The 13399-nt window shown below is 34.5% G+C and overlaps 2 protein-coding genes across 2 annotated transcripts; one reads left to right on the top strand and one right to left on the bottom strand.

Annotated features, from left to right (window-relative positions):
- Positions 1-2145: 2145 nt before the first annotated feature.
- On the bottom strand, positions 2146-4747 carry LOC123686064. Its single transcript, XM_045626022.1, has 2 exons — positions 4557-4747; positions 2146-4214 (listed from the first exon to the last, which is right to left on the bottom strand). The coding sequence occupies exons 1-2, from the start codon at positions 4646-4648 to the stop codon at positions 2261-2263; spliced, it is 2046 nt and encodes a 681-aa protein (XP_045481978.1). The 5' UTR covers positions 4649-4747; the 3' UTR covers positions 2146-2260.
- A 2904-nt stretch (positions 4748-7651) lies between these two features.
- Positions 7652-11906, top strand: LOC123685986. Its single transcript, XM_045625885.1, has 3 exons — positions 7652-8242; positions 9256-9488; positions 10044-11906. The coding sequence occupies exons 1-3, from the start codon at positions 8101-8103 to the stop codon at positions 10191-10193; spliced, it is 525 nt and encodes a 174-aa protein (XP_045481841.1). The 5' UTR covers positions 7652-8100; the 3' UTR covers positions 10194-11906.
- Positions 11907-13399: the final 1493 nt, after the last annotated feature.

The raw sequence follows: 13399 nt of genomic DNA, 5'->3' as shown, positions 1-13399 counted from the left end.
GTTATCATATTTTCGACAAAATTTGTCTCAATTTCTATCGATGATTTTATTGAAATCATCAAATAATTGCTCTTACTCTTCGATATCATTAGCTAACAGAAACTCTTTTTCCACTCCTGTGTCATTGACATTTCCTGTTTCAGATTCATTGTCTCATATCATATATTATGCAGATCAGCAAATATATCTTTTTCAATTTTAAAACTGTATACTTTTTTTGTCTTCATTTAAAACCTGTTTCCTCTTGAAACTTAATATTTCTAGACCTAATTTCTCAGCAAAAAATTCGTAAAAATTATCTGAGTAACATAAAATTCGTAACTACTAACAGAGATTCACGGCTTGACTTGATATTCAAGTTACTTGACTTGGGCTTGACTTGAAATCCACTCAAGTTCAAGTCAAGTAGTAGTTTTTCAATGTCGAGTCATGTATTTAGTTAACTAGACATTGAAAAACTAATGTTATTATTGTCAAGTCTAGTATATTCACTTGGAAAACTATTATTTGACTTGAACTTAAGTAAGTTTCAAGTCAAGCTATGAATCCCTAACTACTAACATTTCTATAAGGAACTTTACATACCTACAATTGCAAACAAACACTAATTGAATAATAATATTCAATATGCAGCATGTAACATACTACGACTTCAAAAGGAAACCAGATGAATATTCTCAAATGAATGGTTTTACAAAGAGTCAAGTTAAAAGTTCTGTATGCCTACTACATCTTCATAATTTTTATTGACCAACTGAAGTGCAGATTTGTTTTGTATGACGTTTTCAAATTATATTCATTTCGAAGGTACGTAGCAATATTCTCAGGAATAGTTAGGTAACCTGTATGTCTTTTTTTTTCGGATATATCCCGCTTTTTCAGTTTTTATTCATTAAGAATTAATCTATGCGTTTTGCATCATTAACAACAGCAATTTTTTAATCACGTCGAGTTCTTCGTTAAATTTTTATTGATTAGTGTAAATAAAGTCTAATCTCTGGATAATGCTACTAAATGTTGATAATTTTCAGTAAATTCGATAAAGCTTTGATAAGGGGTTGTCCATTAATCACGTGAGGCTTGAAAGGGGAGGGAGGGGGTTTGATAAAAATCACGAAAATATCAGGGGGAGAGGGGGTGTAGTAAGATATCACGTGTATTTATTTTTTCGTCAAACGCGCGATTTTTAAACAAATATTAAGGGGCACGGCGCGGCGTGTAGTGACCTTGACTACATTAAATATATTCATGTACTAGTACAATACATGTTTTTCCTATGATTACACTTTTCGTTTATTATTATTGTTATGACAATCAAAAAAAACTTGCAACCTGGTGTAGACATTTTTATTATGGTCCTTAATTTCAGAAGAAAGATTATAGTTTATACCTGTATTTAAATTGAGTTAATATTCAGAAAATTTTAAGATTCGTTGTAGGTACTAAAAATACACGTGATGTTGAGAAGGGGGAGGGGGGGTGGTCTTAAACCTCACTACGTATCACCAATGGGGGAGGGGGGTTTAAAAAATGCTAAAAAAAGATCACGTGATTAATGGACAACCCCTAATGGCATCTGTTCGGTACTGTGCGATTGGCAACATCGCATCAAATATATCGTTGAAGTACCTTCTCAAGTAGTACTTATACTATGGTAGTAGGTAGGGGAGAGCGGGGCTGAACGTGCCGATTTTGACAAATTCTCATATGATTCGGATAAGAAAAGTACTATTTCTGAAAGAAGTAGTTCATCATAAGCCAAATTTAATCTACAATAAGAATTCACTCACAGATTTGACACAATTTCAATGGTTTTCAAGAAAAGGTCATTTTTTTAAGCAAAGTCGGGAAGGCACTACCAACCCCACTTTGGGGCGAGTTGTGCCGTAGCTGAGGTCGGTTGTGCCGTTGATAATTAAAGGTGTTTTACGTGAATGAAAATTAATTTAGGATTTAAAAACACAATTTTTTTCAACAATATATTTATTGCTTATACTTTTAACTAATCAACATAACTTAAAATTCAGTTATATATAACAATAAGCATAATAATAAAGAAAAACATAATATCTTTACTTATTTAGCTATTGCAAATATAAAAACACATTTCAGTCAACAATTTGAACTTATTTTTGAACAAATGAGATCAATTATTGAATATATCAGTCTCTCAGGACTACATTAAAAAAAATAAAGAAGATTTCTTCCGAATTGTAAATTAAAAAACTTATATTTGGTCTTTTAGAGAAAACAAAACCAGTTACTCTATAGATGACTGATCAGAATAGCAATTTGGACATACAAATGCTGGGCTTTCTTCATCGTCAATACATTGTGAATGGGCCCAATTCTTGCATTCTATGCATTGAATCCATTTTTCTCTAGGGGCAGAATTAGAATATGCGTCACAACATATGATGCAATACCAATCTTGTTCCTCATCAGAAGTGTCATCATCTTGCAAGACTCTTCTCTTAGCGGGGTTCTTAGTCGTTCTTTTTGCTTGTTTACCTTGTCCCGTGCATTTTCCTTTACCCTTCTTTGTAGTTTCAATCTCTTTTTTCTTCTTTTTATTAGCATGTTCTTCGGCCAAAGCATCCTTCTCTGGAGTGTCCGTAAGAACAGCTGTCTTTCTTTTACGTCCTTTATTGCGTCCAACTAATCGAGGAGGTGCTTTAGGCAGTGGTCTTATGAGGTCTGGTGAGAAAATTATTGTATTTTCATCTCCCGCGTTGTTATCAGCTGATGATTGAGGAAGTTGGAAGCTGCAACAAGGGGTAGTCTCCTGAGAGCATTGACGTCCCACATGTTCTGGATTACCTGATGGTTCAACGCTGCAGTCGCTTTGCTGTAGAATTGATGGAGTAGTCTCAATCTCTATATTGCAGCCGACATTATTTGAGTCATTAAGATATTCAGCAGTCCTTTCTTGATTGTTTAGAGGGACAGGAAAGTGGTCTGTATCTTGTGAGGGTCGATTTTCTGGCATCGGGCGGTCAGTGACAGAAGACGGCGCATAATCTTTGTCTGTGAAGATATTTGGGTCATAGGGCCAAATGCCAGCCTTTTTAAATGCGTTGCTTATATTGATAGGAGTTGCTGCAAGCGGCAAAGCGTATTTTACAATACCTGGTATTTCATAAATGCTCATAGTTTTCCCGGGATTAGTTCTCAGCCAGTTGTTTTGAGCTTTAGAACAGTATGCTTTGAATGGGCCGTTGACACCAACATCCAGGGGTTGCAGACGGTGGGTGCAGTGTGGTGGGAATGATAATAATATAACAGAGTTTTTCTTGGCCTTTTCGATCACATCAATATCAATATGAGATGAATGATTGTCTAGTAGTAATAACACTGGTTCATCAGGACTAGGCTTAGTATGCTTTATGAAATGATCCATAAACACTAAGAACTCTTTGTTTGTCATCCAACCGGATTGATTACCAGCCCCAATACACTCAGGAGGACCACCTCGGATAAACAGGTCCTTAAATTTCAAACGCGGGAAAACAAACATCGGCGGAATCGAGTTTCCCAGAGCACTCACCGCTAGCTCAACAGTGACTAAAGTTCCACGTTCAGATGAAACAATTGCTCCTACTTGCTTTGTTCCTTTTTCAGCCAAAATTTTTTTCGGTTTTAACACAGTTGTGACACCAGTCTCGTCCAAATTCCATATACGTGAAGGAGTAAGATTATATTTTGTAATCAAGTCGCCAAGTTTTTCGAAAAATTGATTTACATTATATCTGTTGAACGAGCTCGCGCGTCCGGCACTGGTAGCTTCTGGTGTTCTTATTGCAAGAGTAGAGTTCCTCTTCAGGAAGTTTGTAAACCAATCCTTGCCAGCCTTACCATTGGTATGCCAAGATGGTGGGATGTGTTGAACATTAAACTTCACGGCACACTGGTAAGCAAGTTGTCGTACTTCTTCTGGTAGAAGACCAAAATAAATAGAGGCACTTTTCAAAATGTACTCAGACAGTTGTGCCTCTTGATCTTCACTAAACACCATTCTAGATTTAAAACCAACCGAAGGAGTAAGTCCACTTTTAATTTTTTTGACATACCTTTGAAGAGTTGTATGGCAAATTTCCAATTCACGTGCAACTGTTTTTAATTTACGTCCATCCTTGATGACTGCATCAGCCGCTCTTTTTAGAAGATCTTGGGATGTAGTTCCCCTTTGAGTTTTCCGCTTGTAATTCCTCATTCTGTCAAAGACAATAAATACAGGATGAAGTATCATGGCAAAAAGTATTTTATATCTTCCACAAGTGCTCGCATAAACTTAAGTATTACAGAAACAATGAAGGTTGCCGTGGGGTTGGTTGTGCCGCGGCACAAGCAGCCCCCCATGAACGGCACATTTTACCCCGTTTATGCGAGTGTGATATTTTGCCCTACATATAAATATCAAAGCGCTCTAAGCATTATAATCATACTGCATAACAAACTAGGATAAACGACAAACATTTTACTAAAACTTTCATATTAAAAGGACGAAAAATGCCAGCTTGTGACCAAAAAGTATTGAGACGAAAATATTTACTTACGTAGAGCTCGAATACACACACATGCACTGACACCCTGTCCCTTCGGCGGACGGAATTAAACTGGCATGCGCATGTCCCGGACTGTTAGGCATTACGTGAATAACTGCTATCTTATATCTATCTCTTTCTGTTTACGAGATATTCGCGTCGGCACAATTTACCCGCGGCACTTTCAGCCCCGCTCTCCCCTACTTCAACGATATATTCGTTGCGATGTTGCCAATCGCACAGTACCGAACATAGCATGTGACGAATTGTGAAATATCAAAAATATATGTGTATTCTTGTATTTCGTAATTGAGAAATTTGCAGTTTTTGAAGTTAAATTGAGAATTCAAGCTCAGCCTATGGAACAATACCAAAAATCATTACAATTCAATCATGAATTGATACAATTTTATAATTTATAATAAATTCAAATTGAAATTTATTTAGTTTTCATTAATTCCCATCCGTTTAACTTTAATTGTTGAATTTTTTCTGAAAGAAGACACTTTCGTTGAATTTTTTCACTTTCAACCTATGAATATCTATTCGATCATTGCATTTCTTTTGAGTATTGTTTTGCCTTTGTGTTTTTATATCTAGATATCATAATCTACATAATGATTCACTGCCATAGCAGGAGAAAAATCTTGCCGATTTGAAGAATTGGTTTCCATATATCCATCACATATCTTGAACAAACAAAATTCTAGAGTGCGTATACAACTGCTGTTATTGCAATGCATTAGGTGCAAATATTTGAATTGGCGAACAAAAAAATCTCTTTGACACTCGACCGTTCATTTTACCGAATCTGTTTACCTCTCGATATGTGCAATGTTATTTATAGTTATTATTTATTCCCAACAATGCATAATTCCGCAGAAAAAATCATATCGATTTATTTGTATTGGTGCAAGTCAGGTATTACTTGCTCCGAAATGATTTCCTAGACTTGATTAAATGTGACTGACTGATAAAAGGTTGGCTTTGATGGATTTCAAGGTCGTCAAACCAACAATATCTCGGAACAGATGATCTAACCAGCTACAGTTCAGTTTTCGGAAAAATCACCGCAAATCCAACACAAAGGTTCACTGTATTATTCTTCCTCAAAGAATAAGTAACACAAAAAAAATAAGTGATTATCCCAATTTTGACTATTCACATTGCATCATCGAAAGTTCATAATTCCAACTCAGAAAGAAAACACACTGAGAATATCAGTTTTATGGTATAAACATGCACTTTTTTATGATGAAATATATTGTAGAGTTTTCCAGTGTTCACTTTTAGTTTATCTTAATTCTCAGTCTCTGATATTGATTCATGGAATTTTAGAGTTAAAAGAAACATTTCGATTCGTTGAATAATTTTAATATCGAGAGAAAACCTATTGTAAATGTTTTGTTTGCTCAAATATTCTGATAATAAAATTATGAAGTTCTAAATTTTGTTAAATCCAAAATGAAAATCCAGCTCGAAAATTCGAAGAATTGATTTCGCATAAATACTTAATAAATTATTCTGAAATATTTTTTAAGAGAAATATATCAGATTCTCGACTTGAAGGTAATGTTTTTCTGAGAAAATTCAACTCTTAAATTTGACACACCTAAAACTATTTCGTTAAATTCTACAAGAATGTGAGTAAAAGTAAAAAAATTAACATTCCAGTTGAAAGTGCGTGTTTGGCATTATAATTAATGATTTGACAGGGTGAAGGAGGTTATTGCCCTAATTTGGGTAAAAACAGTTTGCACCTGACCATTGAGATCCGGATGTTCTATCTCAAACTCCAAAAACGGAACAACAAAATTAATTCACAATGATGGGTGTTGAAATGACTCAGAAAAAAGTGCATCTTGATGAACGGGACATTCACACTTTTCACGCAAATCTCAAAAATAGAACAACTTCGTATCCGACGCTACTTATCAGATTATCGAGATTCAATTTCGTGTGTGAAAAACCGTTTTCAATGCATTGACCCAGATTTTCTGTTATGAGATCACGAAGAGTCAGATTAGAGATCAGGGAAATTGAAAATAAAAATATGATATGTTATCTGGTTCACAACAATAGTTAACTCAATATTGTAATTTTTTTTATATGGCGTGTTTTTTAATCTATTCGATAGAGATTTATATCTAATGCCTTTTTATCGTTCGATTGTTTTTAGTGACTCAAAAAACTATTTCATAATTCACCTATAATTTTGTCAATATGATTCTGAAATTTGAAAAAAAGGCCAAATATCCAGAAGGGTTGAAATTTTTCAGTCTCCAAATATTTATTTGCAGAAATAGAAACTAATTCAACTTTTCGAAGGAGTGATTGGGATGAAATTTAAACAATAGGAAATGCTGAACAAAAGATTCGGTGAATACCAATATAGATAATTGAGATGACAAAAAAATCGAATTAAATGTGAAAAAATTATCCTATAATATAATGCTCAAATTAAGCCATGAACTGGATATGAAAAAGAATAGTCATACACATTCAAGACAGATATAGCCGGCTAAATAGATGACTAAATATATCCTATTATATCCTCATAAATCCTTCAACTTCAACTGATAATTCTGCGATGATTATATGTTAACTATGCATATGTTTTTTTTTATAAATTCTATAAAGAAATTTCTGAAATTGGTGATTTTTGCTAATATAAATCAGTTCGAAACTAAAATGATAGGTAAGTGGATCAAAAAGAAATATTCGGATAGAATTGAAAATTATTGAAAGAAGCAAGAGTGAAAAGGATTTGCTAGAAGATCAATTGAATAAATTTCATATTTATATATTTTGAATACTAAAAATAGGGGTATTTATTTGATGAGATTCAGGAATTGATAGCAACTCTATTCAATTATTAAGAAAATCTTCTGAAAAGCAGAGCCCAAATCACTTACTTGCTTTAAAATGATTTAGAAAACAATATCCCGCACGAGAAAATTAAATTTCTCACACTTATCAAAAAAAAGAAGGAAATATCAAACATCCACAATTTCAGAACTTCACGAATTACAAAAAAAAAAATGGTGGGGGTAAGGAATGACACACTGACGCTCTGTCTGTTCACGGTAACCAAGTGCAGTAGGAAATGGAAAAGTGTATTCCAACAGCACGTGACCAATATAATTTTGTTATTTTGGTGTGTTGTATTCGTTATGAGCACCTATTCCAGTTATATTTTCCAAGGGATTTTGTGTGGACACGCCTTTATCCGAGATGGAGGACCAGTATTGGCTAACGGCAAAAAGGTGCTTTTCACCCTTGTGCACAGTGACGAGAGAATTGTGGATCGTGTGTACCGACGGAGAGTGGGGAGAGGCCTCTGAACATGATGCGTTGACGGGCGAGTATGTTGTATGAAACAGTGTTCTCCGACACCACAGTGCTTATTCCTCGCTAAGCCATCGAGTGTGGTGGCCGTGTTCTGTCAAAAGCGCGCGAAACCGTTTTAGTAGTGACTCCGAGAAGTTCGTTCAACTTGTATCATTTTTTTTTGTACTAGTGAAGTGATTTACCGAACATATTCAATCGTGTCAACATGGCAGTGCCATTCTCCTTCCCAGAAGAAAACAACGACGTTGATGTCATCATCAGGCAACTCGGTCTTCTACTCAACAGACTTGCAGTGGAATTCAAAAAACAACGGAATGAAAATATACAGCTTCGAGCCAGAAATAAACGTAAGTAAATTTAATTTTTTTTTATATATCTGCACAACGTTCGAAATCCACGATATATTCATCATGTTGACTTTCGTAAGATGTTGTGAGACGAAGAGAAAGCTTCATAAACAAGTTTTAAAATTTTGGGCGCCACTTTTCTTGGTATACCTGTTGCTCGACTTCTCTCTGTAGAGCGTTGTAGGTTCAGGGTCAACATCAGTTGTTGTTTTTGCATTGCTAGATGCTTTTCGTATTTGCGGAACATGCATTATATATATATACCAGTCGAAGGAATAATTATACATACATACGCGATCTCCGCGCCACAATCTGACCTTTTGCCGCAAAAACAATCAGTCTCAATAATTTACTTCATGTTCGGACTTGCAAAATGTCAATGACTTGCGACACAATCATTGGCGAATAAAGTAGGCTGCGGTTTCCTTGACACTACGGATATTATTTTTTTTTTGACTGAGTGTCGAGACTTTGTTTCTTTATTTTCCTCTCAGAATTTTCCATTTATTCTGACACTTCGGCAATATTGTTCATCATTGAAATCTTATTTCGATTTATTAGACTTGTGTGTAAATTCGAAATTGATTCCTCGCATATCCCTTGGAGAAACATACTTTCAATATTATTAAAAAAATAAATAAAACACTTGACTATACGTTTCACAATTTTTTTATAATTTTTTATTTGTGAGTAAAGATTGAAAAAACAATTAATATTTTGTGTCGGGGTTTTATATATTGTATATATATTATCCTTGCGTATTTTCTGCTGCCGCCTTTGATTTTTCTCCAAGTTATTGCCTCTGGTGTTGAATATTACGATTGCAAAATTTTACTTTTACTACTTGGCCTTCTATTTACAATTAGCAAACTGCATGTGTAATCGATATATGCTTGTAGTAAGTAGCGGGAACAGCTGTGTTTACAATGCTACGCGTACATTTTAGCCCGAAGTCATTTACCCACTTGAGTCGTCGTTGATAATTATTTTTAACTTTCACGAATTATTTACAGTGCAATCTGGCAGTGGAAGTCAGACTCCGCACGCTGCGAATCAAGAAAATCCTAATGGAGCGGTGAATGATACCGTCCTCAATGCTATAGCTACTTGCAAGAGATTCTCTGTACCGCATAGAGTTACTGACGCCCAAAATGCACGTGAATTCAAAGATGCCAAAAACGATCAAATCCAACAGTTCGACAAAATAGAATTCTTCGACACCAACGACAGTCAGCAACTCACAGGGGTAAGTTTTTATTTTGTAATAAACATTTTTATTATTTTTTTTTCCACTTGAGATAATTTTATTTGGCCTCAAGTGCGAGTTTTTTTTTGTGCTAAACTATATCGAGGAGAAATTTTAAACATTGGATAACTGTGATTTAAATGAACGGAAAATTGTAAGGATTTTATTTCAGCTATTTTCATTCAAGGAGATATAGAATTATATATTTTGTGGTAGCTTCTTAGTCTAACGTTTGTATGGAATATAGAAACGAAAGAAAATGAGCAGTTGTTCGTTTTTTTTTTAGGCAACCAATGTTACACTGTTCGCGTTTGGAAGTTGCCGTAGGGATTTTGTTTGTGTTTATTCATTTTATCTCGAAGTGCAGTCGTCGGTTGAACTAATTTTATCGCATCATCGACCCATCATAATATTGGTGTCGATATTTGTGATGTACTCCATTTTCAACCTTGAGTTAGCGTCGGGAGATAATCGTAACGTAATTATAGAATTGTTAGGATGCGCAAAAGCAACATTTACTGCGAGTACGTATCTAAATGGAGTGTTATTTTTCAGATTGAGCCAGTATATGGGATAAATGGTCCAGTATCGTTCTTCAGATTGAGGTGGGAGTCCTGCAGGATGTGGTGGTCCTGGTTCCTGCCACGAAATCGATTCTGGACGACTACAGTGATATGCGTAGTAGGGTGGCATCTTCTTCGGTAACTGCACCTCAAAAGTCTCGTCACCTTTTCCAAAGACACAGTGATTAATAATTGTAGATTATGCGAAAAAATTTTTATTTTCGATTAAATATACTTTCGGTGTGTTTTGTTGTTAGTTGTGTATATATTGAATTTATATATATGGGACAATAAAGCTTGATGGCGTCCTATTCGATATAGAGGAGTTCGAGCCAGGCGAGCGTGGTCCTTTCCAAAGAAAAGCAAGAATTAACTATCAAAGCATTTTGATCTCATTCAGTATATCGACGAGCATATACAGGCTGGTACTCGTCGAGGTACTCTCAGGAATTTTATATGGTTAGAAAGAATATTCATAGTTGATTTGGACTGTTCGAGAAAGAAGAAAAAAAAAAACATTAAAAACGTTGTAAGATTTAAAAATTGTACATAGGCAAGAGTTGGATTCAGTATAGCCAAAGATTGAATTTTCGCGAATGCCAATTGGCATTTCTATATGGGCAGGATGTTCGCTTTCGCTACCATGAGTCTAACTGTAGAGTTTAAGAACGGCACAGCAGTTCTGCCAAGTCAGTTCGGCCGCTGCCCTAAAGGTTTTCATATGATCTCTGTAAAAAGGGTGCGGCTAAAGCTGGGCACACAGAGCCGATCAGCCCGCACCTGATTTTGTACATATTATTTATGGAGTGACTGGCCAAACTTCATTGGGCCGCCCAAAATTATAGACGTAAATATAAACTATTTTAAACGAGTTAATATTTTGGAAATTTAAAGCAATTTATATGTAGTCTAGGTTAGTAGCGTAGATTTAATGCTTTTCGTGTAGTTAGTTGGCTCTTCAAAGCGTCTCTGTGATTAGAAGAGTGTAAATTCACTTGTGATGTTATTCAAAGTGTAATTTCACTTCTTTCTAGAAGTGTTTATTACAATCACTCCTGATCCCATGATCTCGAAATATATTTTAAAGTGTTTTGTTTTGTAGTTGATTATAACCTAGTCACTATAGTCGTTTGTTTTAGCGTTGGCTAGGATTCTGATTTTTTTTTTGTTCTTAAATTTTATGTATTAGTATGTTATTGTTTATTGTGTTTACTTATTTTATTATGTAAGAACTGTTTTGCCATAAGATTGTAAGTAGGAAGTCTTCTCTCATGCTAGTTTTATCATGCAAAAATAACAGATTCGAACAATATTCCCTCTTGTGTATTTTCAAAATTAAATGCTATGTATGTGATTCAGAGAATTTTGATATAATCTTATTGAATTTATGGAGGAGTTTAGCAGAGTATTGTATTTTTTTACGAGTCCAAAAATAAATCCCACGTAGGATATTATCCTTAATAGTCACTGTTATTTTTGTTCAATATAAAACTACAATAATTCTGTTCGCCTTTGTACAGTGAAAATTACCTGAACAGGACCAATATGGCCTGAAAGAAGGCCCCTTCGTGATATTGAACCCTGGGGGAGACCAATAAAATATTCAGTTAGAGTTGCTTATGTATAATACTATTATTTGAGATCTATATGTTACTAAGTTTTATACATGTTTATGGACATATATCTCTATAGTATTCTATTTTTGTGATGTATGGAAAGAGTTATATTTTGCTGCTTTTTTCGCAGGAATTTTATTAAACCATACACACATCTACTACCGAGTTCTTTCACTTATCGTAAAGTTTTACACTTTTATATAGATACAAATAAAATAGATGTAAACATGCCGAAAGAATCTCATTGTTTTATTTATTCCTAAAACGTGATAATTCCCCTCAATCATATTACAATTCGATTTGGTGGATACGCCAAAGAATAAATTGCTACAGAGTGAATCATCAAACAATAACTCCATTTTATTGAGATGAGAAAATAAAGGTCAGTTGACCTCGACTAAATGACGAAGAACTGATTCAGCCTCGTCTAAATTTTACAACAGTATTTCACACTAAAAGGGGACTGCTTGTGTTATGCAATCTTCCCAGATAGGTTTACTAACCCTCTTGCCTTTCACTCGGTTTATTGGCCAAAGAAAGAGTTCAAGTCGATTTAGAACTGAGGAATTGTATTAGTCACAGGAATGTTGGGATTATAATGGGAAATGCATTTTAAATAATTTTATAGAAGAGCGACATTCTTGCGTAATGAAAAACCTTAAGGAATCGAAAGAAAACATAACATCAAGAAGCTTGGGCCATAGCTATATTATTATCGTTATTAACTAGAACGAAGACTATGGGAAGTTCGAATATACAGGCTGGCCTACATAGAACAGTCCAGCCAGTTATTTCCGTATATATGACTTTTTTTCTGGAGAATGCCGAGACTGATTTTTATTTGGATCCTTTAAGCAAGATGTCAACTTGTCGATTAATACTGAAATGGTAAGAGAGATCAAGTGACATATTATCTTGAATATTTAGCAATTATATTTATAAATATGCTAAGACGTTTCAGTTTGACGTTTGTTTCAGTGTGAAAAAGAACGTTGAAAGTGATTATCTGAACGAATTTCACGTATTGACAGGTTTAAATTTTTCATCACCAGCTTCTAGGCAGTTATCTATTAATTTCTTATTGAAGGATCAGCAATTACAATAAAGTTAGGTATCATCTGTAAGAGAAAATGTTGAACAAAGACACTATTACTGTGTAGAAATGATCGATAGGCTAATTTTCGAGCATTACCTACCTATATTAATCTATATTCATTCAGAAACACGACAACTCAATTTTCTTAACTTTCAACGAAACGAATGCCAAACAACAGTTTGTAGCATATTCAAACCACGAATTTTCAATAACTAGATGTCCCCTTTCAAATAAAGATTAGGGATTCACGGTTTGGCTTGAGCTTGATTTGAAATCAGTTCAAGTTCAAGTCAAAGAGTACCTCAAGCAAGTAGCTTGAATATCAAGCGAAGCCGTGAATCCCTAATGAAGATTGACCAATCTCAGCGTTTATATTTATAATTATCGAAATATCCGGATGAACCGTCTTATAAATTCCATCCTGTATATTTCAGCTGTAATCATGAAATATTCCAAAGGTCCATCAGTAAAATTTAAAAAATGTTTGCAGTATTGTCTAATTATATAAACATTACCTTGGAACAGGAAAATAATACTGGTACCGAAAATAAATTCTGAAAAATTCATTCAATTCAATTTTCGAACATATGGGATTCGGTACAAAATGAATGGATATATGCTCAATCTATTATTTTC

The sequence above is a fragment of the Harmonia axyridis genome, chromosome X, assembly GCF_914767665.1.
Source record: "Harmonia axyridis chromosome X, icHarAxyr1.1, whole genome shotgun sequence".
In the NCBI taxonomy this organism is placed as follows: Eukaryota; Metazoa; Arthropoda; class Insecta; order Coleoptera; family Coccinellidae; genus Harmonia; species Harmonia axyridis.
The sequence above is the reverse complement of the archived record's forward strand: the minus strand, read 5'-3'. Positions and strand labels throughout refer to the sequence as shown.